Below are 27,427 nucleotides of genomic sequence, written 5' to 3' on the forward strand. Positions count from 1 at the left end.
TCCAGAAGTTCCTGTAGTATATAGTGGGGCAGTCAGAGAAGTAAGGCATCTCCCCAGAGGGTACCCTCTGGGAGAGCTACAGGCTGCCTGTGGTTTTAGTTGATTGCCTCTTCCATTCCCGGGCCTTAGTTTGTTCTGTCCTCTCACCATTTTATTTTCAGCTTCTAGTCACCGAGGCCATGCAGCTCTGTACCTAGGGGTCTTTTGTCACTGCGGCTGGAAGGGAAGAGCTATTGGAACCTGTGGGTCAAAGGGTACCATTTAGCAATTTTCCTTCAGAAATCCGAATTGTTTTTTAGCACAGTGGAGCCATGCAGGGGTTGGGCCTCTCTTTCTTCAGACAGACTCTCTTTCCAATAACAGATTTCCCCGTCTTTTAGCCCCCTTAAACTTCCTGTTACCTTCAGGATCCCCATTCGGTGTCTGAAGCCCTTTACAGCTTGGCCCTTCCTACCTTTCCAGTCTGATTACACCTTATTGCCCCCCTTTACATACTCATCATCCAGCTTCACGGGTCTCCTGGCCCCCACCTGCACCTCCTCCAGGATGCCTCCCCATCGGCATTTCCTGGCTTCTGTCTAGTCTCAACTCTAATGCCAACTTCTGCGGGCCTTCTTCCCGTTTTGCCTCTGGGCCGAGTCCTCATTTACTCCATAGACTGCATTCGTACTGAGATGTTTGCGCGTGGCGTCCCCCACTAGATCGGGAGCCTTCGAGAGCCCAGGCGGTTGTTTGCCCTTCTTGGAACCCGTGTGTTTAATAAACGCGAGCGCTTGTGACTTGCTGTTTCTTCGTGCGACACTTGGGTTGTTTGGGGCTTTTTGTATTGGGGATATTGATTTTATAAATGCAAAATTGAAGAGTTTAATTTTAGCTAAATATATACACGTGTATGTCTGCATACACACATGCATAGGGCAGCTAAGGGGCTCAGTGGATAAAGGACTGGGCCGCCAGTCAGAAAGACTCCACTTCCTCCCTTCAAATCCAGCCCTGGGCAAGTCGTCTCACCCTGCCTGCCTCAGCTTCGTCATCTATCAAATGAACTGCAGAAGGAAATGGCAAACCACTCTATACATATATACATACACATACACGATCTGTCACAGTCTGTACAATCATGAGATAACGCTCAAGAAAACTGGGCCAAATATATTTACAGGGAGGGCAAAGAGCAAAAATAAAAAATAACTTTAATCTTACGTTGGAAAAAAAAAAGAATCCAGGGATGTGCCAGCCTTCACTCTTTTCTAAAGTGGAGAGCATCCCAGTACAAACTCTGGAGAATGTCAGTGTTCTACAGAGTTCTGGCAAGTTCCACAGGCTCTGTTGTCTTCTTATCAGCCGGGAGGAAAGAATTTAGCAACTTCCTGCCATGCCAAACCCACCCAAATACTGACACTTCAGAGCCTAGATTTGGGGCCCTTAGCCATTAGCTAGTTGTGCCTTCTCCCTCAGAACGTGAGAGCTCCCTGAAAGAATGAACCTACTGAGCCTCTAGAACTTGGCCAACACAAAGGCAAGAGAACCTGGATTTCTGAAATGAGTTCAATGAGCTATTGTTCATTTGCATTTTTCATGTGACTTCTTAAAAGTGCTCATATGTTTCCTTGTGTTCCCAGGACAATGGAAAGGTCTTAGGATGGCGGAGTCAGTGCTCTCCCATGATGTCCAACCCAGTGCTCTGGGTAGGGGGCTCAGAAATGCTGATTCAAACCAAAGGTCCTGAGTGATGACTTCATCTTCTCTGGAAAATGAGACACTGAATATCTATGACGAGTTTAGTAAAATGAATTTATTCAAAAACAGGATTACAAAATTTTACCATTTGTTTTATAAAAAGCACCACAAAAACAAGGCAGATAAAAAGGCCACAGGTTTAAAAAGTAACATATATACAAAAGGCAGGTTGCAAATAACATTAAAAGAGACATACCCAAATACAAACAACATATTCAACTATGAACCCTTTCATATTAAAAAAAATTTCTCTCTATGATTTCTGAAGAACCAATGAAAATTAAAATTAAACAGAAAGCAAAGAGAATTAATTACATCAGCAAAAGTTGAAAATTTAACAACGTAAAAGAGCCTTTTAATAGATTTTTCATTAAAGGACATTAATATTCAAGTTTCTAATTTTGCTCTGAATCTCTGATAGTTTTTTAAGATAGCTTTTCCCCCCATTAACTATTTCTTCAATATATAGCAGCTTGGAATTTTGTAAGATTTACAAATAAAGGGTCCAATCCATAAATTTGTAAAAGAAACAATTCTGACCACTCAAGTCAATGAAGATGAAAATGAAGTCCATTTCATCTGCATACCTGTGGCCTCAACCTCATAGAACAGCCAAACCCAGATATCTCAGGGAACACAAAGTCATCAGGAAAGTAGTGGTTTAAGCTTAAAAGTGCAAAAGAGAGATTCCTAAACCTCCCACTCCCCCATTCCTTTCCTAAAGAGATAAATTATGTTACTAAACAAGCCACAACTAGATGTTTCAAAGATAAAGTTGCCAACAAGAGTTCTGCCAAGACCTAGAACACTGAGTTAGTATAGACAGTCCACAGTCCAGTTACTTGATCTCCCTCAGAAGAAACCACATTCTCAAGCTTAAAGAGCTTGGAATTCTCTACTAGAGACAACAGAGGTCAGTGCACACACTCTGGACTTTCAAGCACACTTGGAAGCTTGAGCCGATTTAACTTCTAACCTGGCCTCAAAATGTCTATGTGTCTCCATTCTCACACATCCCAAAGGGAGTTTCCAAACTGGTCTGATCAGGTCCCATTTTCAGTTTCAGTTCCCAGCTTTATGCTGCTCAAAAGCCACGTCTCATCTGGTGACCAAACAACCTCTGTCTTGACGGGACCGAAGATGCCCGAGAAATAAGGCTTAGGGTGCTTTGATCTCAGTGGGCCATCCATCAGTTAGGAAACTTTGGGAAAGAACAGGCAGCACCGAGCCCAGGACCGAAAGTCCATGGAGGAGCAAACAGGTGTGTGTGGGGATGGGGTGGGATGAAGACTGTGACTGGGCGGGGCAGACACATGAGCAGGCAGAACACTGCAGGTTCCTTCACCTCTTTTTCACAGCGAAATACCAATTCCTAAGGCAACAGTGAGGAGCTGAGTCATCAGTAGTAAAGGCTAAACTCATTCTAGCACTGATACAGAGGCCACAAAGTAATCTATAAGAATTAAGAAAAATCCATTTTTATATTCAAGATTAAATTGAATGGAAAGTCATTACAACAAGCAGTATTATGGATGTTCCAGGATATTTCATAGGCGCATTGCCCTGTCTCATAGCACAATACAATCTTCTGCTCAAAATGCACCATCTATAACTCAAACAAGGTAGAGAATACCTAGTCAGAATGAGAGTCTTGGACCCATGTTCTAAACAAGGGAAGTTTTATCCTATACTCACTGGTGGAGAGAAGGCAGCCCAGCAGGAAGAAGAAAACAGACTGCCTGGTCCATCCCTTGAGAAGGGCTAGCAAAACAGTATATTCTTCCCCAGCCTCCCCCCTCACCCACACACCCATAGACACTTGGTCCTCTATTCTATCAGGTTAGAAACAACACAGTATTTGTGCCCAAAAAGGAAGCCATGGTGAAAGCTAGCCTCAAACTAGGGAGGCTCGAGTTCAAGTCCTGTCTCTGACACAACAGCTGTGTGACTCTAGGTCAATCACTTAGACTCTGTCCTCTAGGCAGTTCTCTAGGACCAGAGGAATGGCAGCTTTGCTGGAGGGAGTTTCTTCACCTGGAATGTCCCTCCAAAGGGGACATCCAAAGTTCCCTGCTCCAGTTTGCACATCCCAACAACTTTCAAAATCAAGATTTTCAGTAGTCAGGAAAGATTGGGAACATTGTGTTCAATACAAACAAGCGAATGAGGCAGACACTCAAAGAAGGCAAAGAACAGTGGCTGGATGGCGCACCTGGGAGCCCAACAATGCCAACCCTAAAATATTATATCACAACTGCAGCTTTCCAGGTAACAGTGAGCACCCCCTTTCTGACATCAAGGGAAGAGGCAGCAAATGTCTCTTCTTGCATACAAGTGAGAAATGCTCTTCCTTCTCCCGATTTCTACCCACATTTTCATTTCCCAAGTCAACAAGTAACGATCTGGGAGCCAGTGTCCTACTTGCTATGTAATTAAGACATCCAAACTATATTATGGACTAGGGGTTGTCACTGTATTTAAAACTATGCATACAAACCTAGCATCAATCAGAAAATCATTTACAGCAGATTAGCCAAAGACCCTCCAAGGTAGTGGGGTGGAGAAGAATGACTATTTTGCTTCATGGCTGAGCGACAATCACACCAAGATTGATACTCAATGAGAAGAGGTGAGACTCTTGGATCTATAAAGTTGAAACTTTTTCCTTTTTAAATATGTTAAATAATATTATTCAATTAAGATACAATTTAGTCATTCAATTTGTAGGTTAGTTTTTCTTTTTTTTAAATCTCCCCCAAAATTTCAAGTAAGCAAATTAATTCCACAAGCTCAAGTGACAATAAGAACATTTCATCCCATTTATAAAAACCCACAATGCTATCTGGAAGCCAACCTAGACAAGGGTCCTGTCGTGGTCTTATAGAAACATTCATCACTTGATGATTTTAAAGAAAAAATAGTAAAAACAAAATGTCTTCATTAAGGCACACACTTTAGTAGTAGTTGGAAAGAAGGCAATGTGGACAGCCCTTTGGTGAAAGTGCTAGCTAAACTGGATGTCTCCTCAGCCTCCCCAACCCCAAACTCCCCAGAAGTGAGTGGACAAAAGAAGCTAATCTACAGAGAGTAGAGTAAAACGCCATCGTTTATAAGCACTTCCTCCGTGGCTTCTTGGCCCTCTTGTCCCTGCCTCCTCTAGCCATTTGCCTAAGCATTCAGTGGCTTGGTAACTTCTGATGCTTTGGCGTTTTCAGATTTCCTTGTCTTGGACTTCAGATATTTTTCGACCATCAGCACAACAAAATCGATTAAGAACATAATGCTTGCTAAAATTCCAAATACCTAGAAAGTAAAGAGAGAAAGTTAATTTGAATCCAGTCAGATGCCTCAATGATGACTAAGAACTACAAAATAATAGCACTTACAGAACACTTTGAAACCTGCAAAGTGCCTCATGATTATCTCATTTAACCTTCATAACAACCATCAGAGGTGGAGGATATTTTCATCTCATTCTACAGGTAAGGAAACTAAGGCCAGAAGTCATAAGACTTGCCAAGGCTCATAAAGCTGGCAAGTTGCCAACAAAGAACGTGAACTGGTGTCTTCCTGATTTTCTGTCCAGTGTCCTCCCCCCTGCACTAATGAACCACCCGAACAAACACAGCAATTCATTACTTCTGTAAACAAAACACCAGACTGTTTTTATTTCACATTGAAAATTGTCTTGTCACTGCCAGGATCACCTCTGGCTTTTCAGGACCCCAAGCAGGGCTCTTGAGGAGGACACAAAGAGCTAAGCAAGAAACAGACTGCAAAGAGAGATCTTTGAGGGCCCCCAAGGTTGTGCTTTGAAAAGAAAAGAAGATCCAAGAATAAAAAAATGTCCCTGTTTAGAACTTCAATTCAAAGATACTCATTACCTTTTTTTTTAATATCAGGGACCCTGCTGAATCAGGTCTATGGATCCATTTTAGGAGAAGGAAATATTAAATTTCAGTGAGTTTTACAGTAAAAAGAGAGAAATTTTTTCCCCTCCCTAAGCTATTAAACCCCTGAAATCTATCCACAAGCTCTTCAGTAAGTGATGAACACCTGATTTAGAGTGAATTTTCACTCCACAATGACACTGGAACATAAAGACACCAACTACATGAGGTTCCTGGGGCAATCTTCTAGAAATATTAAATTCTCTCAAACCAGGTTATTCACAAAAATTCTTCACTTTCAAATTTCCCTGCTGTTATACCTTTCACTTAGGAACTAGGTGAGAGGGAATGAAAGAATGGAGGGCAAGAAATTCAACCTATTTATTCCGTGAGAAGTGTCAAAAATCAAAATGTGTTTTCTTGGGAAAATGTAAACAAATAAATCTCAGGTTAAACTATGGAAAAAGACCTAGCCTCCTTGTCTGAGTGAGAGCATGAGCAATTCAGTTTATTTCTGTGCCCCAAATTCCAATAATAAGTAACAAAGGAAAGTCTAGGGGGCAGCAGGGTGGCTCAGTGAGTTGAGAGCCAGACCCAGAGACAGGAGGTTCTAGGTTCAAATCTGACCCCAGATACTTCCCAGCTTTGTGACTCTGGGCAAGTCACTTAACCCCATTACCTAGACTTTATCGCTCTTCTGCCTTGGAACCAATACACAGTACTGATTCTAAGATAGAAGGTCAGGTTCAAAAAAAAAAAAGATAAAGTCTAACAACCAGAATTTTATACAGAACAGAAAATGAAACCAGGAAAACAGACAGTAAAGTGCTGCAGGCCTTTTGGGCTCGGTGCATCCAAACATTTGCAGTCAGTGAAGAGGTGGCTTGAATTTTCAGGCTTGTCAACCTAGTCTTTGTCATGAAAGGAAAACAATCTTTCCCTGCCAGCTCTTTACTCAAAACTGTCTCCAAAACCAGATAAAATAACGAGCCCCTCCCACGTTGGTATTCCTTCAGCCCCTAGTTATACTGGTCAAGTAGTTTCATTTGGATTATTAAAAAAACTCACGATGGAGCAAGACATAGAAGCTGTGATGTTCAGGGTAGACAGAGAGCTGCCTCTTCTTCTGGGAGCAAAAGGATGGATCAGGTTTGAAGAAGTTTTGAGGGGAGAGAAAATTGAGATTGATAGCAGCCAGAGCAGGAAGGCAGAGTTTTCTGCTAAGAGGGAGGAGGGAGTTTGAAGATAGCAGAGAATTTAAGAGCAGTGGGTCAGCAAATCACTGGGGGGAGGATGGGGGGGGGGGCTGTTGGAGGAAAGGATCCACCCAGCCCCCAGCAGTGCTTGGGAATGGGGGCAAAGAAGGCAAATTGGCTGAGGAGGAGCCAGGCAGCAACAAGACCTCAAGGATGCAAAGGATTCAATGGGAGAAGAGAAAAACGAAATGACCAAACCACCTCCATGAGGCCTGTTTTTGACAGCCCTCAAAACCAGAGGAAACAGGCCACCATCCCAAGCAGAACAGCAGGATCTGGCTCAGCATGTCCCTAAACTCTATGTGGGTCATCACACAGTCCAGGAAAGAAAGGCAAAGGATGGACTGTCCTTTCAATCTGTTACTAGATGGTTTAAAAAGCTAGTTGTAGGAATTCAGGAGATGAAATAACTTCTAAAATAAGTACTCTATTTCCTTTTCTGTTCATCTGGGCAATTTGAATTTCTTGAAATATTCATCTACTTCCCTCAGATTTATTGACAGGTAGTTGGGCCAAATGACTCCTAAGAATTGTTTTAATTCCTTCTACTTCTAAATTAAAACCAAAATAATTAGGATATGAGTTCATTGTGAGACAAGAATACAAGGGAGAAAATACATATACTTACAATTGCAGCAATTTCAGGTTTGGTCCGATCAGTGGTGTGAAAAAAGACTATTGATGCTATCAAAAGTGCAATTCCAGTTATCAAAGTGATAAAGAGGTCCTGGAAGTTCACAGCAAAAGGGAAAGGGACCAAGGTGAACATTTTGAAAACTCAAGTTGAATATTTGTCTTTAACAAGAAACCAGCCCCACAGAGTGGAGCAAGTGTTTCCTCTTTGCAAAGAATGATTCAGTCTTCAGGCTCTCCGTACTTAGCCTTACTCAGTTTTTAGATCAGTTTTATTCAATAGAGACTCGCCTTCTTGCCATACTTCTCTCCAGGTAGGAAGATAAAGTAGCTCCAGGCAAAGGGGAATTATCACCCACCCATGGGTGCCCAGCACCTTTTGGAAGATCAGCAATCTTTATAAAAATTATTCTTATTCTAGATTTAATAAATACCAACCACATAGGCATTTCCATAGATGAAGTAGAACAGAAAAAGATGGTGCAGGAATCCAAGACTCTATTACATGCAGCCAGTCTTTTTTCCCAAGTAGATGATAAACTCAACATACGAAACTCTTGGGTGGTCTACACTCCCAAGATCACATGAGACAGTTTGATGGGCTGTCTTTTGGAATCACTGAAATGATTCTATTCATGAGTTTTCATGAGCTCTTCACTCATTTCTGCTATGGTATTACATTGACTCAACTACAGCCACCTCTCTACCATGAAATCTCTGAAAGGAAAAAAACACACACACACACATATATATATGTATGTGGGTGGGAGGGTGGGGGGAGATCACTGAAAAATGATCCACTGGATTCCAAATCCAAGGATGTGAGTTCTAATTTTGAAACTAAGTATAATAATCACCCTTGTGATTTGAGAAAACAACTTGACTTTGTGGTCTTTACTTTCCTGTTCTGTAAAATGAACAGGTTACAAGACTTCTTCCAAATTTAATGACCTTATAAAAAATTCTCTCTTCATTTAAAACATCTTTGCCAAGCCCCATCATTTTGGTTATTTTCTTAATAAAAAATGCAATTAAACCAGGCCTAGACACATGAGGTCCTGGGTTCAAATCTGGCCTCAAACAGTTTCTAGCTGTGTAACCCTGGGCAATTCACTTAATCCCCCTTGTTTAAAAAAAAAAATTTAACTGTACTGGGTGGTGGTGTTTTTTTTTTTTAATTCAAGCCAGACTGGGTGAGGAACCACCTCTATTTTGACTAATGCAGTATGCTGTCTTCAAATATGCTAAAACAGAAATTCCAGATTATCTGTGTCTATTTCATCCATTTACCCAGCTAGAGTATGCTTTCAAATCTGCTGATCTCCCACCTTTAATAAACCACCTTTTCCTTTTAATACTTCGTTTTCCAAAGTAACTCCCCAATGGCCTAACATCTAAAACATACAATTCTGTTCAAGAGGAAATTCAATCTTCCTGTGCACTATTTACTCTGGCTTCAAAAAAGTAACTTTTGGGGCAAAGCATCAGCTATCTAGCTGCATTAATCTGCTTAAGGGTGAGCTGCAGCCCAAAAAACCTCCAGGCTTTGCTGCTGCACCCTCTAGCCTAGGAAGAGGCCCCAGCACTGCCCATCAACTTGAACCAGCTTTTCTCCCTTTGCTCATTTAGACCCTGGCAGGGACAGCTAGTATCTAAGCCAACATCTAAGATGCCAAATCCCCCTGTCAAGTGTATTATCCAGAGCTGCATCTCTAAGCAAGACTTCTTGGCAGAGACACCGAAAACAAAGCCTATCAAACACCTTTTCTTCCGAGAGGGCCGCCATCTTACCTTTTCATATGACCTAGGTTGTCCTTCCCAAAGTGGTGAGTGCCGTGTCCTAGGGTGGTGCTGTGACTTTCTCCTTTCCAAAAACATGGCCTCAAAGGATCCCAAAGGATCCCAATTCTGAAGGCCGATGGACCAGAACTATTTAGACAACTTAAAACATTCCAATCCATTGAGGAGGAATTCTGGGACTCCACGTTTAAGGAAGGTTCCTTTTTAGGGAATGTCTTTAAAGTGTCAGCCACATACAGAATACAGCCAGGTTTCTACAGGACCCACAAACTCCTATAAAAGTCCTGAAGGCAATAATTCTAATTTCCTTCTGAATTTAGTAGCTTAATATAAAAATATGAATGAGTACAAGCCCTGTCTTAACATCTATTGCTTTCTTTTTCATCTTAAACCCTAGGCTGCCCTCAAAGTATATCTTCCTCCTAGCATTCTTCCCAGCAGAGGAAATGTTAGTAAGGGATAACTGTTTTGGAACAATATCTAGTGACTGTCTGGCTCACTGCTAAACGTCCCTTATTAATCAAACCACAAAGACCCCCTAATTAGGGAACCATCTTTGCCAGGTTGTCCCTCTGTGCAGGCCCCAAGATGACCCAAGAGCTCTCACCGCCTTAGCCACTTTGTCTTTGTCCATTTTGTCAAACAAACAGGTACAGAAGACGACCACCAACAGGAGGCTCAGGAGGAAGGCGCTGCAACTGACGAACTCGAAAAAGTAGAGGCCTGAACACCGCGTGCAGCGGGGCACGACCTCTTCACAGACAAAAGCCACCAGAGACAGCCCCTGCAAAATGGGGGAGGAGACAATGAAAAGAGCTGAATTGTTGGGAAACCAAGACTTTTATTTAAAGCCCAAGGGCTGCAGTGCCCTCAATTATCCAAAAGACCGATTCAGGGAACACCATGCTCAGCAGAACAGAAGGTGACACGGGTCACATTTATGTGGCGCTGGCACAAGCACTGCCTGAAAGGAGCTTAAGGAAAAATTTCACTTGACCTCTTCAAAGATTTTTCTGGCTCCTACAAGTGATCCCAAATGCAAAGGTCCTGGCAACACAAAAGAATGCATTTATGAGGGGAAAAACAAAGCCCATAATCATCAGGACACCCCCAAGGTAAGTGCCTACTATGTGCTAGGCACAGTGCTAAACAATGACCATACATACTAAGGTCCTGGCCTTCCAGGAGCTCATCCAGTACTCAATTCCTCCCATTTGCAGGTACAAACTAGGTCTCCTAAACTAGTTCAGAACTTAGATGAGCTTAGCAGAGGTGTCCTAGGTTGCCTGGAATAGAAAACAAACAAAAAGCCACCTGCTTCAGGGGGTTTCCCTCTTCCAAATCCCACCTTGAGTCTTCTCTGGACTTGCCCATCACTTCCCTTACATCACAAACTGCAGAAAGTTTTGTAAATGTGCTTCTTTTACTCTTCAGTGACTGTAATTCCAGTGTTATCTATCTCAAGTTTCAAAACCTGACTACTGAATTAAAACACCTAACGCCTAATATCAGATTCTTTTCTCTGTACCAAGCAGTTTTTCTTCCCCATTCCACTGTAAAATGAAAAAAAAAATTCTGCTATGATCATTAGTGTTCGGTGTGAATGTGAATTTCCCCCACCCAGCTCAGTCCCCAGTCTTCACCAGGGGAAACCCCTTTCTATCTTACATCATATTCATTATGAATGACAATAGTTCAAAAGAAAAAAACTGGGCTCCTCCTCAAATACAATTTAAATAATACCACCCTCTCCTTCCTGGGCCAGCAAACCAAAGCAAAAAACAAACAGAAACCTACCAGTCTCCACCCTCAAACAGCTGAGGGAAGCCCATGACATAGCTATGGACCAATCATGACCAAGAAATTTCACAAGAGAACACCAACAGCTTGCGAAGGAAATTAGAGATTCTATGAAGTCAAAATAAGAAAGGTGGGCATTCCAAGTGGAGAGGACCCAGAAGCAGAAGAAGGAATGTTGTGTACAGGGAGTCAGTCAGTTTGAGAACCTGGAAAGCAAGAGATAACTTAAGAATCACTGGGCTCCCTGAAAATCTGATTCAAAAAAAAGCCTGGACACTAGGCTTCAAGAAATCATAAATGAAAAGTGCCCAACCAATTAGAATTTCAGGGAAAGGTGAAGGGAATCTATTGATGATCCCTAAAAGAAACCTCAAAAGGAAACCTCAGGAATATCACAGCCAAATCCAGGACTTTCATGTCAAAGGGGAAAAAAACCTGAAATGATACAAAGTGAAACAGTCTGAGTGTCCAAGAAATCACTGTTCAGATCACATAAGACCTGGTAGCTTCTCCTATAAAGGACAGCTCTTGGATTCAACATTCCAAAAGGCAAGATAAGATACATTAAGTTACAACCAAGAACAACTTGTCTTGCAAAGCTGAGTACAATCCTACAGAGAGAAAAAATGATCTTTATGGGAAGCCTGAATGGTTTTTCAAGGATTCCTGATGCACAGAAACCTTCAAACACCAACACAAGAGCCAAGAGAAACCTGGAAAGGTAAAGAAGAACAATTCAAAGGGGCTGTATGGAGATACACGCAGCCCTAACATCCCAAAGTGGCAAAGCAAAGTGTCCCTTCAGACTTCTAATGTCTTTAAAAGGCAGAGAGAGCAACAGAAGGAAAACAGATGGCATGGGGATGGACTGGTTCTGTTCTGAGGGCTCAAGAGAAGGGAGGGTAAAAAGAATGTGTGAGTGTAGAAAGGAGAAATGGGGGGAGGGGGTTTACATCATGCTGTTTCTCCTAAGAGGACACAAACAGATGGGGGACTCTAAAGTGGGGGGAACATGCAAAGGAGCCTTTTATCTGAAACGGATACAAAGGAGGAATAAATACACATGTACACACACTGTGGTGAGGGATAAGATATGCTGAACTCAACAAGGAAATAAGCAGGGTGGGAAAAGGAGTAAGAGGGAGGAAAATACCAGGGAGGAACAGTCCCAAGCAAAACAAATTTCATGATTTTGAAGAGAGGGGTTAAAAGGCGAGGAAAAAAGGGACAGGATTAAAATATAGAGTGGTGCTCATCATTGTGTAATGTAAATGTCACAGACTACTGAGCCATAAAAAATGACAAAAGATCATTTTAGAAACTCCTGGATAGTATCAATAAACACAAAAACCCCAGAAAACAACTTAAGATCACAAAGCTAAAAAGTGTTTTTGGCCCCAGTGCTCGGTCCACTGGGCCACCAAGAAGCCAAGTCTTGGCAACTGAGGAGATATTAGGAGGGGGGGAGGCGGGTAGAGAGGGTCAAGAATGATTCTGAGGTTGTGAACCTGGATGCCAGGAAGCAGATTAGCACCCTCAGCAGAGACAAGGAAGTTTGGAAGTGAGATCCATGTTTTGGAGTTTGACTCATCTACAGAAGAGGTAGAAATGTGGTCTAGCAAGCAGTTGGTTATCTAGGCACAGGGCTCAGGGGAGAAATGAAGGATGTAAACCATAAACCATTTTGTGATCCTCTAGCTACTTGCAGCTCCCTCCCGACAAAAGACCTTGTGTAAGCTGTCTGGTGTACATGTTATCTTCTCCCAATAGAATTTAAGTTCCAGGAAGGCAGAGAGGATTTCTTTTGTAATTTAATGTTTGATTGCCAGGTGGATTTGTGAGTCATATGCATAGAGATGCCTTAGGGAAAAAGGACAGAAGCCTTCAAAAACCCTGATGACCCAGTAGGCCAAGGGACCTTAGAAAAATGTTGACATTCCGTAAGCTGGCATACTTTACCTTTTGTTCCTAGCTCTACCATAAAGAGCAGAAGCAACACTTCATGGCCCTAAGATTCTCGGCCCCCCACAAATAGGACCCCAGACTTCTTTATAGCTTATTTCTTTCACTACCTTTCCAGGAAGCACAGCCTTACAAAATAGCTGGGCTTGCATTTAAAGAAAAGTGAAGCCAGGCATTCAGAGCTAATTATGGACAGTTTAAATGTTTTTGAAAGAACTGAATGGGAGCAGGACTAGTAGGGATCCACAGGGATTTTATCTAAAGAGAAAGAGATTAAAATGATCTAAACAAAAGATGAAAAGGAAAGATCCAAAACCAGGCCTATTCACATATTCCTGCATAAAGTAGGGAGGAAAAGTGAATAACAAAGAAGGGATATAAGCATCCTAGGAGTAGAAAGAAAAGCTGGTGATATCTTTCATTAAGGGGTCCCAGGGAAGGCATTATCTATACCATATGACTAAAAATCAAAGAACCCAACAGACTGCATAGCTTAGCCTCAGGGTAGCAGGAGGCTGGAAATTTCTGCACAAAAAACTAGGTTGGGAAGGGTGGGTCTGGATTTGGCTAACTAGAGAATTCTCCAGGTAAAAATGATCAATTCATTTAGATAAGCCTGAACTGGAGGGCCTATAATTTGCATAGATATGAGAACTTCCCAATTTATGAACTTCCCAATGCCTTACAAAAGCTGATCCCTGACTCAAGTTGTCTGAAACTGGTTAACAGTTTTTTAAACTGAAATAATTTCCAAGTTAGTCCATAAATTCATACTTCAAAAAGCTGGTTTCAACAATAGAGCTACTCCCAACAAATGCAAATTACAACTCTTATCTCTTTCCAGTGACTAAAAATAGTTCATCACCTGGTGACCAGTAAGACACAGCCCTCAAAAGAGTGTGGCTGGGGGGGACCATACTTGGAAGGGCTCCACTTTGTAGTAAAACCTGCCAGCTGGCCTCTCCGGAGACTGCTTGAGAACCCAGACTACCACCTGTGCCTCAAGTAGGGCTTCTGTAGACAATTTAATGGCACAACGTAGCTGAAATGTGGTCTGGAGAAGTAGTCACTTGGATGGAGAGATGTTTGTACTCTGGGTGTGACAGGATGCAGTGAGAGGGAAGAGGGCCTAGATTTACTTTCAGTTTCTCTCTCAAGAATCCTCCACCTTCCAAACTCTGGAATTGACATCAATCTTATGGTGCTGCCCGCTGGAAATGGGGAAGAGTAGAACAACAGCCATGGAAAAGTTCACCCCAGATATGGGGTCAATCTATGCACTCCATATGATCAAAGCGGTACAGAAAGCAGAAAGGAAACAAGCATTCAGTAAGTGCCTACTATGTGCCAGGAACATGGGCTAAGGGCTTTACAAATATTATTACATTAGAAAAACCCTGGGAAGCATGAGCTATTATTATCCCTATAAGGCTACTGAAGAAACTGAGGCAGATGAAGATTACCCAGAGTAGAGTTACACGGAGTTAAGAACTGTCTCAGGCTGAATTTGAACCCCTCTAAGGCTTAGCTGACGGCATGTCAGAGGATGTTGCTCAGTCAATCATCTTCCTCAATTTAGTCCAGTGTTACACTTTGTTCTGTTTTGGCTCCAGTGTCATCCAACAGTCTCTTCACAGAGGATTCCTGAGTGTCAGCTGGTTTCCTGCTACATACATAATTAAGCCCAAACCTCAGGCCCTTGTAAGCCTCAACTCAGTTGTTACTTCTTCTGAAACTACTGGAGTTCTGGAAACATTTTGGGAAGGCACTGATAAAGTAGGGTCCAGAACAGGATGACTATGAAAGGCCTGACGAATAGCCAGGCAGAAAATAGACTGGAAGGAGATCCTTAAGAGAGTTCAGCTACTTGGAACTAATCAGAAGTCATTTCATAGGGAGGCATCAAAGATCTGAACTGAGTGCAGCTAGGAAAAATGGAGTGAGAAAGGGAATCCCAAGATATTTTTAAAATAATGAATAACAGGACCTGGGAAAAGTTACATAGGATAAGTGATAAGGGATAGAGAAAAAGTAAAGATTGTCTTTAAGAGGAAAGGGAGAGAATTTAGAACAAACCCTGGAAGAAGATTCTGGAAGGGGAGGAGTCTGTTGGGAGTTTAATGGGTTTAATGGTCTCTCCTGAGCTGGCTCTGAGCTGGTAAGGAGGATCTTTGTTCTGGCATCCACTAGGAAAAGACTAATCTTGTGGAAAGATTAGGAAATTCCTGGGTAGACCTGCCTTTCCCTGAAGTACAGAGATCAACCTGTGAGAAACAGCTTGTTTAAGGTAAACCCAAGGGTTTTCTCACCTGGGACTTTGATTTTACCTGGGAAGCCAACTCCAGGCTTTGGGTAAGGACTCGGTATATCTGTGAGTCTTTTTAAAGACAATCTATAGTATATAAGTAGTCAGAGAGCTTTTTGGGGTCTAGATCAGGGAGTGAATAGGAAGGGCTTGAGAAAACCAGAAGAGCAAACCCTGAAAGGGGGAGCATAGATTGGTGGGAAGAGTTAGAGTTGTGTATATTTAGGACCTTATTTATCATTTTCCTACCCTCAATAAACTGGCCCTGGGAAGTTCCTAGTTGGGCTTTTTTCATTTTCCCATTCATCTAGGTCCTTCCCTTTAAAACTATCTTTTTGGAATATCCAAAATAGTTCCAAGGTTTCTTACCTAGAAAATTGTTAAAATGGTGGTTTCACAGGCAAAACTAAAAATAGGGGGAAAATTACATTTGTTTTGGATACTGAAATTTAAGTTGACAGTATACCCCTATGTTCCCCAGGAGATTTAAAGTTCCCAGAACACAGATTTGTATCCCATCCCATCATCATGTGTCCCATAGCACTTTGTGCAGTATCTGGAATAAACATATGTTGAAAAAAGGATCCAAGTGGAAGTACCAGAGAAAAAAATATGGGTCTAAAAAGCTGGGAGGTTCAAAAAGAGATGAAGGTTTCAGAATATGACATCAGTAGCCACAGGAAGTCATCAGAGGAAAAGGAGAACAGATCTCATATAGAACCAACTAGAGAACAAAAGGCTTGCAGGAAACATAGTCAATTAAGGAATGGGAAGAGTTAGCCAAAGGGCCAAAGAAGGAAAAGTTAATGAGAGAGGAACTTCTAGAACAGTGATGGTGAACCTTTTAGAGATGAGTGCTGGGGCCCATCCCCAAAGTTCCATGCCCCTTCCCCCCATTGAGTGTGGAGTGAGCCCTGCCCCCACCCTTACCCCACACAGGAGGGAGAAAGCACTCCCATTGGGCTGCTGGACAGGAGCAGGCAAGGTGAAAAACATCCTCAGTGAATGTAGAGAGGGGGAAGGGAGTGGCCTGAATGCTCAGCTCCCCTCCGGCTCTGCTGCCTGTGAGCCACCCACCTTACCCCTGTGCACTACTGTTGGTTGCTGGGCAGAAGGGCAAGGGATGTAAAAAATGTCATCAGAAGATGGAGAGGGGAAGGGAAGCGACTCCACCCAAGTCCCATCTTTGGCACCCATGCCATAGGTTTGCCATCACTGTTCTAGAACCAAAAATGAAACAATTTCCAAGAAGACTGAATAGTCAATAGCTTCAAATATCCCAGAAATCTGATGCAAACAAATACTCTTTGGCCCAAAGGTTCCATTGCTAGGTACGTAACCCAAAAAGGTCAACAATAAATAAAGGGTACACATACACCAATATTTATAGTAGCCCTCTGTTCTTTTTTAGGGGCAATGAAGAACTGGAAACACAGTATATGGCCATTGACTAGGGAATGGTTAAGCAAATGGTGATGTACAACAATGCAATACTATGCCCTCAGAATATAGAGAAAAGTGGAAAGACTTCCATGAACTGGTACAAAGTAGAGTAATCTGAACCAATAAAAAAAAATACACACAGTGGCTTTAATAATCTAAATGGAAACAACAAATGATTGAAACCAAAGGCAGTGAATGCACAAAGCTCACTGGCTCTTTGGGAGGTGGGATAGTTTCACAAAGGCTTCTCTTTCTTCTTCCTTCTAAAAGATGGTTCTCTGGGAGAAAGTGCCAGGGGAGAGATAGTGGGAAAGCAAGGAGAAACAAAAAGTTACAAAAAGAAAAACAAGCTAAAAAAGATCCAAAAGGCCTTGCTGAAAGGAAAGATCAGGGCATTTTCCCAGAAAATAGACCATCACTAATGACCTTCAAGAGAACAACTCAAGTGGCCTCCCAGCCTGGTGCTTGATAGCAACAAAAACTGGTGATTACATGCCAACAAAGAAATCAGGCATCTCCACAACCAGCTTCCAGTGTGGCTCCCTGGAATCACCTGGGAATACAATGAAATAATGAGACCATCTCTGCCCCTCCTTTTTTAAGACTGATACAAGTTGTGTCAGTCATGGGCACAAGCTCACATGCACAAACACTCAAACACCTACTTTCTCCCAATTCAATTCCTGTGAGATTTCTATGTTAAAACTGGGTTAAATAATGTTCAAGCCAGAAGATGGAGAAGAGTTGGAAATGTCTTTGCCCCCCTTACTTTACTGAAGACAGTGGAGGCCTTAGTCTAGGGGCTGGCTGGCTTTGGCTGAACTTCCAATTTTTAAAAAGTTCTGTCACAAAGTTTGGTTAACTGGGAAAGGGAAGAGATAGATTCAGAAATTAAATGAATGAGATATAAAAACATTGAAATTCCATATCAACTTTGTAAAAAACATTTTAAATAAAATACTTTTAAAGACTAGAACACAGGTTCCAATTAACAATAAATTTTGGGGACAAGACAGTAGACTAAGTATCAGGATGATATGCATTCAAATTCTGCCTTCCTTACTAACTGGTTGGCTCTGGGCAGCCACTTTTGAGTCTCAGTGCCCTTCTGGAAAATGATGCTAGTAGCACCCACCTCCTAATGTTGATGTAAGCATCAAATGATATAATATGCCAGTCTCTAGGTACTCTATAAATATGAACATTTTATTACCTTTATTTGTAAGGGCCTAGCTCTATAATTCTAAGAATGGGTTTGTTAAATTATTTTTTTAAGCTAAGAGGGATCTTAAGAAATTTTATCTAGTTCAGCCTCCATTTTACAAATGAAGAACTGAGGCCAAGAAAGGTCAAGAGCTTTTGCCCAACATTCCCCAACTGAATCCACGCTTATGAAGTTCCTCTTAAGACCAGGGCATTTCCCCAGAAATTAGGTCATCACTAATGACCTTCAAGAGAACAACTCTAGTAGCCTCCCAGCCTGGTGCTTGAAAGCAACAAAAACAACTTTGCTAGCAGCAGAGCCACAATCAGAGCTCCTTCTAGCCCAATGCTTGTTCTACTACAGTCTAAAAGCCATCTGATTAAAATTCTTTTTTATGATCTTTATAGTCGCAAGGGACAAATGCCAGACATGACACAAATTCTACTTCTCCAATGGGAGGAAGAGGTATACACCCAAATGACTAGGCCCAAGGCACAAGAGAGGTCAGGGCAAAGCACTATGAGAAATCCTTAGCCACATCCCAATGTCAGAGAGAAAAGGGAAGTGAGGCCAGGAAAAGTTCATGGAAGAGATGGAAACTAAACTGAGCCTTGAATATTGAGAGCTTTGATTTCTTCATCTGAATATCCTTTGACCATTTATCAATTGAGGAATGACTTATATTCTTATAAATTTTACTCTGTTCTCTATTTATTTGGGAAAAGAGATCTTTATCAGAGAAATCCGCTATAAAAATATTTTCCAAGTTTGTTGATTTCCTTCTAATCTTGGTTTGGTTTGTAAAAACTGGTTCTTGAAAGAACTTTCATAGATGAAGATGGGAGCCTGCACTTGCCATCTGGTACCCACTGGTGGCCAAAAGCCCAAAGACAGGGAAAGTAGATGACAAGCTCTACGCTAAGCCCCGGGGGACAAGAAGAAAGACAAACAGTCTTTGCCCCCAGATACATACAGAACAGATGGCAGGAAGGGTAGGGCAGCAGGGGAAGGCACTAGCAATTTGGGACGGGGTGAACAGGAAAAGTCTCTTGAAGGTGAGATGTGAACAGAGCCTGGAAGGAAACCAGGGAAACTAGGAGCTGGAGAGGGGTGGGGCCCAGAGACAGGAAATGGAATTGCAAGTTGGATATTAAAGCTGGCGTCAAAGGTTCATAGAAGGGAGCAACAACTACAAAGACCAGAAAGATAGGAAAGAGAACTTGGGTCTATCAGAAAAACCACCCTGGCCACTGAGTGGCCTTGACAAGAAATAGAGGGCCTGAGGAGGAAAGCTCCAAGTTCTGTTTTGGACTTGCCGAGTTTGCCATGCTGTGGGCCCCCCAGTTTGAGATAAGGGTTAGGAGACAAATCTGGGATCACCTGCACAGATAGTAGAATCCTGATGACTGATGCAAGAATAGTCCAGTTGGCCAGAAGCAAGAGTATATAAAGGAAGTGGGCTGCAAGTAAACCAAAGTAGGCCCTGAATGCCAGGCTCTCAAATTTGTCCTGTAGTCTGTTGGCGATGGGAACTCTGAAAGATGGGAGTAAAGAAAAGCCAATCACAGTCCAAGTGTTGGACAAGTGCCCCAGCAGTAGTTTGAAAGGTGGATCAGAGCAACAGACCAGTTGCAGGTACATAAGAGGGTTTGGAAAAGATTCCTAGTGAGCAAAGAGCAAGGCAACTGAGGGAAGGGGGAAACAGGTGACGATCTCATCTAACTTGCATTTCTAAAACTACGATCCATGAAGTAAAATAAAGTAAATGTTTTCGGCCAGAAGAAGAGGGGTTCAATATATGGTCACCATCCCTAAATGCCAATGACCATGCTAACCATCTCCTCAAAACCTATTTGTCCCAGTTATTAAAATATAAGGCAGTGTCACTAACATTAAATATAGTACTTCACATTGGGGTAAGCCCATTCTCAAGTAAAAACAGCAGGAGTAATAAGACAACTATTTAATATTAAGCTCTTGTTAAAAAGTCTAATTTACTTGTTTCTTGGCATTGAATAACAGCAGCATTGGATCAGAAGAAGCTAAGTGGCTCAGTGGATAGAGCCAGGCCTAATCGGACCTCTGACACTTTCTAGCTGTGTGACCCAGGGCAAGTCACTTAACTCCTTTTGCCTGGCAAAAAATTAGGGTTAAAAAAGAAGAAGAATAGCAGCATTGCTTCTCAGTTAATAAAGTGATATCACTGGAGAATCCTAGAGCAAGCAGCTTAGCTGGGCAGTCACCACAATGACAGCAGTGTGCAAACACCAGGACACTCAACTGACACCATAATCACAATGCGGAGTCTGTTGACAAGTGCATCATAGATCTGGGGCTCAATGCACTATAACTCATTCATTGGCTTCTACCAAGTAGGCTGCAAATCCGACTGCAAGTGCCCTCTCTCCTCCACCAAACCCAAACCCAAACCTCCTCTTAAGAAGTCCCATATCTGCCCGGCCGACGTCTCTGGGCCAAACTAATTGACTGAAATTGATGTTGCAGAGGCTGATTACATTTGGAGACCCAATCTCGTGAGGAAAGAGCTGCCTATGAGAGGTGGCCTATGAGGCGCCATTCCAGGGGAAAAGGGCCAAGAGGCAGGCTGCCACTTTCTAGCTTGCCTTGGGGATCATCGCACCTGCCGAACTCTTCTTTCCCCTTCTTTGCTTACTGACTTGTTTTCAAGCCTTCAGCTCTCTGTATCTATACTACTAATAATTAGTAATACCTAGAATTTACATGAGGCAGCCAGATGGTACAGTAGAGAGAATGCTGGGCCTGGAATCAGAAAAGTTCAAGAGTTCAAATCAAGCCTCAGACCCTTATTAGCTGTGTGACCATGAGCAAGCCACTCAACCCTTTTGGCCTCAGTTTCCTCAACTTCTAGAGTTAGAAAAGGAAATGGCAAACCACTTCAGTATCTTTGTCAAGAAAACCCCAAATGGGGTATTAAGCAAGACATGACTGAAATTACTAAACCACCAAGAACTTCTAGAAGCTCTCTCTTTAAGGTTTAGAGAGCACTTTACAAATATTTCATTTGAGCTTTACCTCTCTAGGAGGTAGGTTCTATTATTATCCCCATTTGACAGATGAGGAAACTGAAGCAAGGGTAAAATGACTTGCCCATGGTCACACAGTTATGGCCTAAGGCTGGATTTGAACTCAAAACTTCCTGACTCCCTGGTCCTCAACACCATATACTTGCCCTATTAGTAGCCACTGACATAGAAAAAGAGGGTCATGGACTTAGAACTGGGGAGAACAGAGCTCAGTGAGCTCAGGGAAGGTAAGCAAAGCACCCACAAACAGCACATAAGTGTTTTGGAGCAGAGGCCCTCTCTTTGCAGAGGCACAAATCTGGATGTAGATGCGAATGTGGAACATACTAACAGCCTGAGGTGACCTCTTGGCAAATTTTTGCTAGATTGCTTTCCCCACCCCCTTTTTAAAATTCTTGTATAAGGGCTGTTCACCAGGCAGAGAAAAAATATTTGGTAGTTAAGCAGACAGACAAACCAGACATCAAACTTTTTGAAATGTCATCAGTAACTGGAACAGCCCCAAGATGAAAAGCGAGAGCCATGCTAGATTTAATTCCAGGTGAACATGAAACATTCATCTTCTAATCCATGTTAGGAGTCCAATCTTCTCTGGGTAAACTCTGCAGTGCTACGGATTTGTCAGGTCAGGTCTCACAGATTCCATTCCTTTATAAATAAATGTAACACAGCCGAGACTTCTGTGGTTCTCTTACAATTCTTACTTAGAGAAAATGATATAATGTTATAAAAACACCAAGGACAAAGCAAAATCACACACACAAATTATATGAGAAAAAAGAAAGTGAAACAAATTACATCCTTCCAAAGTTAAGAGCAACTATGTTTTTTACTTGAGAGAGCAAGAGGGAGAGACCTGAAAAATTCTAGCCTAGCTCCTGTTGGCACCCATAAAGGAAATGTAGACAACTATTTCAAAACCAAAACAGGGCCAAAAAAGGTAAATGACTATCAAAAATTGCTGGTTATGTCTGGTTTTTAAAGATGACAAAGCCTCAGTTGTTTGGTTTGTAAATCAATTAATATGAAATAGTTTTGTTCTCCACTTCTGAAGCAATCAGAAGGAGGGTGTTATTTAAAAAGAGGACATGAATTCAATTAGGCAAGAAGATAAGAAATTAAAAAGTAGGTTTCAAATCTAGAGGATCTAGGCCAATGATGGTGAACTTATGGCACAGGTGCCAAAGATAGCATGTAGAGCAAGCACTCTGTGGGCACTTGGCCGCTCTTCCCCCTCAGTTCCTTACTAGAAAGGCACAGGGACTCAGAGCTGCTCCCTTCCTCCTCTCCACCATGCCTGACAACAATTTTTTACATCACCCACCTCTCTGCCTAGAAGCCCAATAAGAGTGCTTTCTCCCTCCCCTGTGTGAGCTAAGGGGTGGGCATTCGATCTGAGGGGGGTGGGGGTGGAGGGAGGCTGAGGCCGGGCACTCCCATCTCTAGTAAAAAGTTTGCCTAGATTCAAGCCCTCCTCAACCCTCCCTCCACTTCCACTACAAAATGTTACTAGTCTCCTAACTTCCTTTCTTCTCTCCTCACCCCACCCCATTTAAACCCTAACCATCAGTCTTAGGATCAATACTGTGTATTGGTTCCAAGGCAGTAGAGTGGTAGGGGCTAGGCAATGGGGGTCAAGTCACGTGCCCAGGGTAACATAGCTAGGAAGTGTTTTAAGTCCAAATTTGAACCCAGGACCTCCTGTCTCCAGGCCTGGCTCCCAATCCACTGAGTCATCTGGCTGCCCCCTCTCTTCCCTTTTCAAGTTATCTTACATATGCATCTGATCTTCACTCCCAGGCTCAAGAAGCTCTAATGGCTTCCTATTGCTTTGAAGATCAAATACCAACTCCTACTTAGCATTCACCACCTGGCTCTAGTCTATCTATCCAGAGTTTTTATAAAGTAATTCCTTCTCATTCATTACCTCTAAACAAAACAACCACAGGCCCAAGCCTAGATGGTTCTCTCTCCTTACCTTCTCTACATCTGAAATCCAACCCTAAGGGCCTCTTTCAAAGCTTGACTCAAGTGCCCCTTCTTACATGAGGCCTTTCCTGATATACCCAGCTGCCAGCCCTTCCCTATGGATACATAACAAACACACCCATCTAGGCACAAGCTGTTTTTCATAAAAGATCTTCTTGAAAAGAACTATTTCATTTTTAAATGTATGGTCCCAATTCCTGCATTAATCTTTAGATCTGCGAGATGGAATCTGAATTAAAATCTCACCCATTCAAAGTCAGATACAAACTAGCTGTGTAACTATGGGCAAATTCTGAGCCGAAATTTCCTCAAAGATCCAAATACTGAAATCTGGAGGGCCAACATCACCGAGCAGGAAGTTTTCAAAGCTCAAAATTCACTGTGGATTAAACGGAAACTTTAGAGCTTTATATAAATGTCAGTTATTGTTATAAAGTTTGATGAAGTTTTGAGGTCCAAAGACTACAAATCAACAATTACACAATTAAAAAGACACTAGTTAAAATGTCAGATTCCTAGAATCTGGGACGTGTGGTATCATCCCATTTACGATGAAGGAAGAAAAACGCCCTCACAGACAAGAGAGGCAGAAAATGGGAGCTAGGGAAAAGCCCCAAGTTCCTAGGAAGTTTTCTAGTGTCAGGACACACCTACTCGATCGAGTGAGGTGGGCTAAAGGGAGGGGAAATAACCCAACTCTCCTTCATCCTGGCCCTTCTTCAACATACCCAACCGGATCTTCAGCTCTTGGGTCAACAAGTGTAGTGTGGGCGCCTTCTCACCCCACAGTGAAGGAGGGAACGCCTGCTCAGCTCCCAAGACAAGCCAGGGGCTGGAGGACCAGAGGGGGGGAAACGAGCCAGTTCTTGGCCAGGTACAAGGAGGCTCAGAGGCCCCATTCCCCACCACAGACCCGGGAAACTGCTCGAAGGCGATCGAATCCACCCCCTTTTCACGGATGTAAAAGGGCTTCCTCGGCCTAATGGAGTGTTCAGAGCCTGGGCTTCGGATGCCTCAAGGTTCCCTGCGGCCCTCTGACCCTTTCCCCGCCTCTAAGATGAAGGAGTTGGCCTAGAGACCCCCAGAAGCTCCCTCCAGGTCGAACCTACGCTCCTCGGATCCTACTTCCCCCCCAAGTCTCTTCCGAAGCCTGACACTTCCTTCTAGGCGCAAGCGAGGGGGGTGAGGTGTTGGGGAGTGGGTCACTTCCTTAAAAGGCCCTCGCGGCGGGGGTGGGAGTGAATCTAGGTGGGGTTCTCCAGGAAGCAGAGGAGGACGGTGGAGGCGGAGGAGAGGAAAGAAACGGCAAGCAGGCTGGGGGTGGGAGGAGGCCCTAAGAGGAAGCGGAGAGGGGCCGTAGTGGGGAGATGGGGAGCGGCGGCTCACCAGCTCAGCCAGCTTGAGGGGGCCCCGGATCCGACTGGGCCGGGCCAAGGAGCAGTTGAGGCCGCTTGTAGGGCCCGGTTGCGCCTCTGTGGTGGATCTGTACACCTCCCTGTTATCCATGCCGGCGGCGGCAGCGGCAAGGACGGAGGGAGCGGTCGAGGACGAGGTGGGACGATGAAGAAGCTGCGAGCCCGAGTTGGAGGAGCCGGAGCTTCTCGGCCAAAGAGAAGAGGGAGAGCCGCAGATGTGAACCAAGACCTGACTCGCGCCAACGAAGACTGGAAGAGGGGCACACGTCACTTCCGGGAGGGCGGGTCCCACCCACCCGTCCTAAAGGCCCACCCTATCTGAAGACACGCCCCTTGACCACGCCCCGGTCTGTCCAGGGGCGTGTCCCTTTCCCATAATTTGAAGGCCCAGCCCCTTTCCCTTCTCTCTATCCCCTCCTCTGCCAATGCCGGAGACCCCTATTCCTCTCCCATCCCACAGCGCTCCATCCTCTCGCTTCTCCCCTCATCACCTGACTCCCTGGAGAGCCCGCCCACTCCTTACCCTTACTGCCCCAATGCCCCACAGGCCTCGGAACCCCAGTCCTCTCCCATCCCGTGGCCCACAGACCACGCCCAAGCATTCAGGCCACGCCCATCCCCCACCCTTTCCCTGGGCGCTGGCCTAAGGCTCCGCCTCCTCGCTCAAGCCCCGCCCCCAGCCTGCCCCCGGGGCCCGGCCCACAGATCCTTAGCAACCCCCTCCCCTCCCACCTTGCGGGGAGTAGGGTCCTGGCCGGAGGCTGTCCTGGAGTGTTGGAATGTGAAGCTTCCGAAGTTCCCTTAAGGGAATCAGTTGGAAGTGAATCCGGACGGAGAAACCCTATGAAAGTCCCTCCTGTCACCCCTTTGCCTCTCCTTTCCTGTCCCCCTACCGTATCCCATCCATCTTTTAAGGGGATCCCCCTATCTAAGAAGAGCGCCAGAAAGGACCTTGGAGAACTTCCAGTCCAAATGTCCCATCTTACAGATAGGCAAACTGAGACTGAGAAGGAACATACTTTCTCTTAGCGTTCTGATCCCTTCCCTTTTCTTCTATTCTATTCAAACCCGCAGATATTAATCAAATGACTATATTGAGTGAAGAACTATGTGTAAGCTCTGTGGATACAAAAACAAGCATTCAGCAAATAAAATACAACTAAAATCCAGCAAATAAAATACAGATCTTTGACTCTCGGGAGTTTACAAAGGTAGAGCTCAAAATCTAATAAGGTGCTTTGAAATCTTATTCATTGGGCTCTGTGGAAGAGGAGGCACTAGTCCTTTACAAACAGACAGAATGCTGTCCACCTCCAGGGAAAGAACTGGTGGAGTCAGAATAGAGATCAAAGCAGCCGATTTTTCACTTTGGATTTGTATTTTAAATTTGGTTTTTACGATTATCTTTTAACCACAAGGACCAATCTGGAAATATATTTTGCATAAAAATGCTTATATAACCAGATCAAATTGCTTACCATCTCTAGGAAGGGAAGGAAAGGGAGACAATTTGGGCCTTATAATTTTGGGAAACCGTTTAAAAACTGTTATGTACATGTATTGGGAAAATAAAATATCTTTTAAAATTTTTTTAAGAAATGATAGTTTGTAATTTTGCCCCCACTCACTTATTTCCCAGTTCCTTCTGATTTGGCAATTGATGCCTCACACTCCCACTCTTTCCCCAAGGATCCCAACTTCCTCTTATCTATGTAAATAGGATGCACTTTTCTCAGTCTTCATCATTTTTGACACCCCCTGGCTTCCATGACACTGTTTACTCCTGGTTTGTCCTATCCAGCTGATCCTTCTCATTCTCAGCTTTCTGCCTCTCAGAGTTCTTTAGAATGCCAAGCTGCTAGTTCTTTGGATAGACTGCTTGAATATAAGTAAGTGAATGAATGAATGAATGAATGAATGAATGAATGAATGAATGAAATCTGGTAAGCTAACAGGGCTTATGCACAAGATGACACAAGCATGCTTGACTGATGCAAATACAGGGAACTTGCTTCCAAGAGAACCATGATGATATGGACTGGAGGTACTTTGGAGAGATTGGGAAGCAATGAGAGATAGAGATGGATCTATTTATAATGTGTATAATGCTGTAGTTGGGACCATATACTGAACCACAGCCTCTGATTAGCCGCCATTGTGGAATGGAAACTGGTAATGCCTTCAGAAGGTCTCAGTTGGCTTTTCATTCTCTTCAGCTGCTCTTGGTGGATCTCCCTCAGCTCTTGGTTTGTCTCCTTCACTATTGGTGTCCAGTAAGGGGAAAGACGCTATAGGGGGCTGAGTATAGAAATCTGAATCGTCTGCATTTTTATTGATGGCATTTTTTCAGTGGTGTCTAATTCTTCATAACCCCATTAGGGGTTTTCTGGGCTAAGATACTAGAGTTATTTGCCATTTCCTTCTCCAGCTTATTTGACAGATGAGGAAACTGAGGTCAATAGAGTTAATGGGTATATTTAGCTTTTTGAAAAAGGGAAGAGAGACCTGGGGATAGCCTGAGGGAATGATAGTGTCTAATAGAAGGAAGATTTGGGCATTTTTAAAGGCAGTAGGGAAGGATTGAGCAAGAAGGAAGAAACTGAAGATTTGTGAGAGGTGGGGAGAAGACTGAGGGTGCAATCTGCTGGAGAAGAGGCAAGGGATGAATTCCAAGGCAAATGTAGAGTGGTTGGCCTTGCTGAAAATTAATAATTTATCAGAGGGGGTATCTACATGGCTCAATGGATAGAGAGCCAGGTCCAGAGACTAGAGGCCCTGAGTTCAAATGTGGCTTCAGATACTTTCTAGCTGTGTGATCTTGGGCAAGTCACTTAACTCCCACTGTCTAGTTGTGCTTTCCACTCTTTTGCCTTGGAACTAATACATGATATTGATTCTAAAATGGAAAGTAAGGGTTGGTTGGTT

At 43.3% G+C, this 27,427-nt stretch overlaps 1 protein-coding gene across 2 annotated transcripts; it reads right to left on the reverse strand.

Annotated features, from left to right (window-relative positions):
* Window positions 1–1,775: 1,775 nt before the first annotated feature.
* Window positions 1,776–25,122, reverse strand: CMTM6 (CKLF like MARVEL transmembrane domain containing 6). Of its 2 annotated transcripts, none has more exons than XM_007505223.2 (5): window positions 25,026–25,122; window positions 24,474–24,684; window positions 9,927–10,103; window positions 7,515–7,613; window positions 1,776–5,043 (listed from the first exon to the last, which is right to left on the reverse strand). In XM_007505223.2, exons 2-5 carry the CDS (start codon window positions 24,591–24,593, stop codon window positions 4,909–4,911), a joined length of 531 nt encoding a protein of 176 aa, XP_007505285.1. In that variant the 5' UTR covers window positions 24,594–24,684; window positions 25,026–25,122; the 3' UTR covers window positions 1,776–4,908. The 2 variants fall into 2 exon arrangements, with proteins under 2 accessions (XP_007505285.1, XP_007505284.2); XM_007505222.3 differs by having other exon boundaries at window positions 24,474–24,751; window positions 25,026–25,119.
* Between the last annotated feature and the right edge of the window lie 2,305 nt (window positions 25,123–27,427).

The sequence above is a fragment of the Monodelphis domestica genome, chromosome 5 (genome assembly GCF_027887165.1).
Source record: "Monodelphis domestica isolate mMonDom1 chromosome 5, mMonDom1.pri, whole genome shotgun sequence".
Taxonomy (NCBI): domain Eukaryota; kingdom Metazoa; phylum Chordata; class Mammalia; order Didelphimorphia; family Didelphidae; genus Monodelphis; species Monodelphis domestica.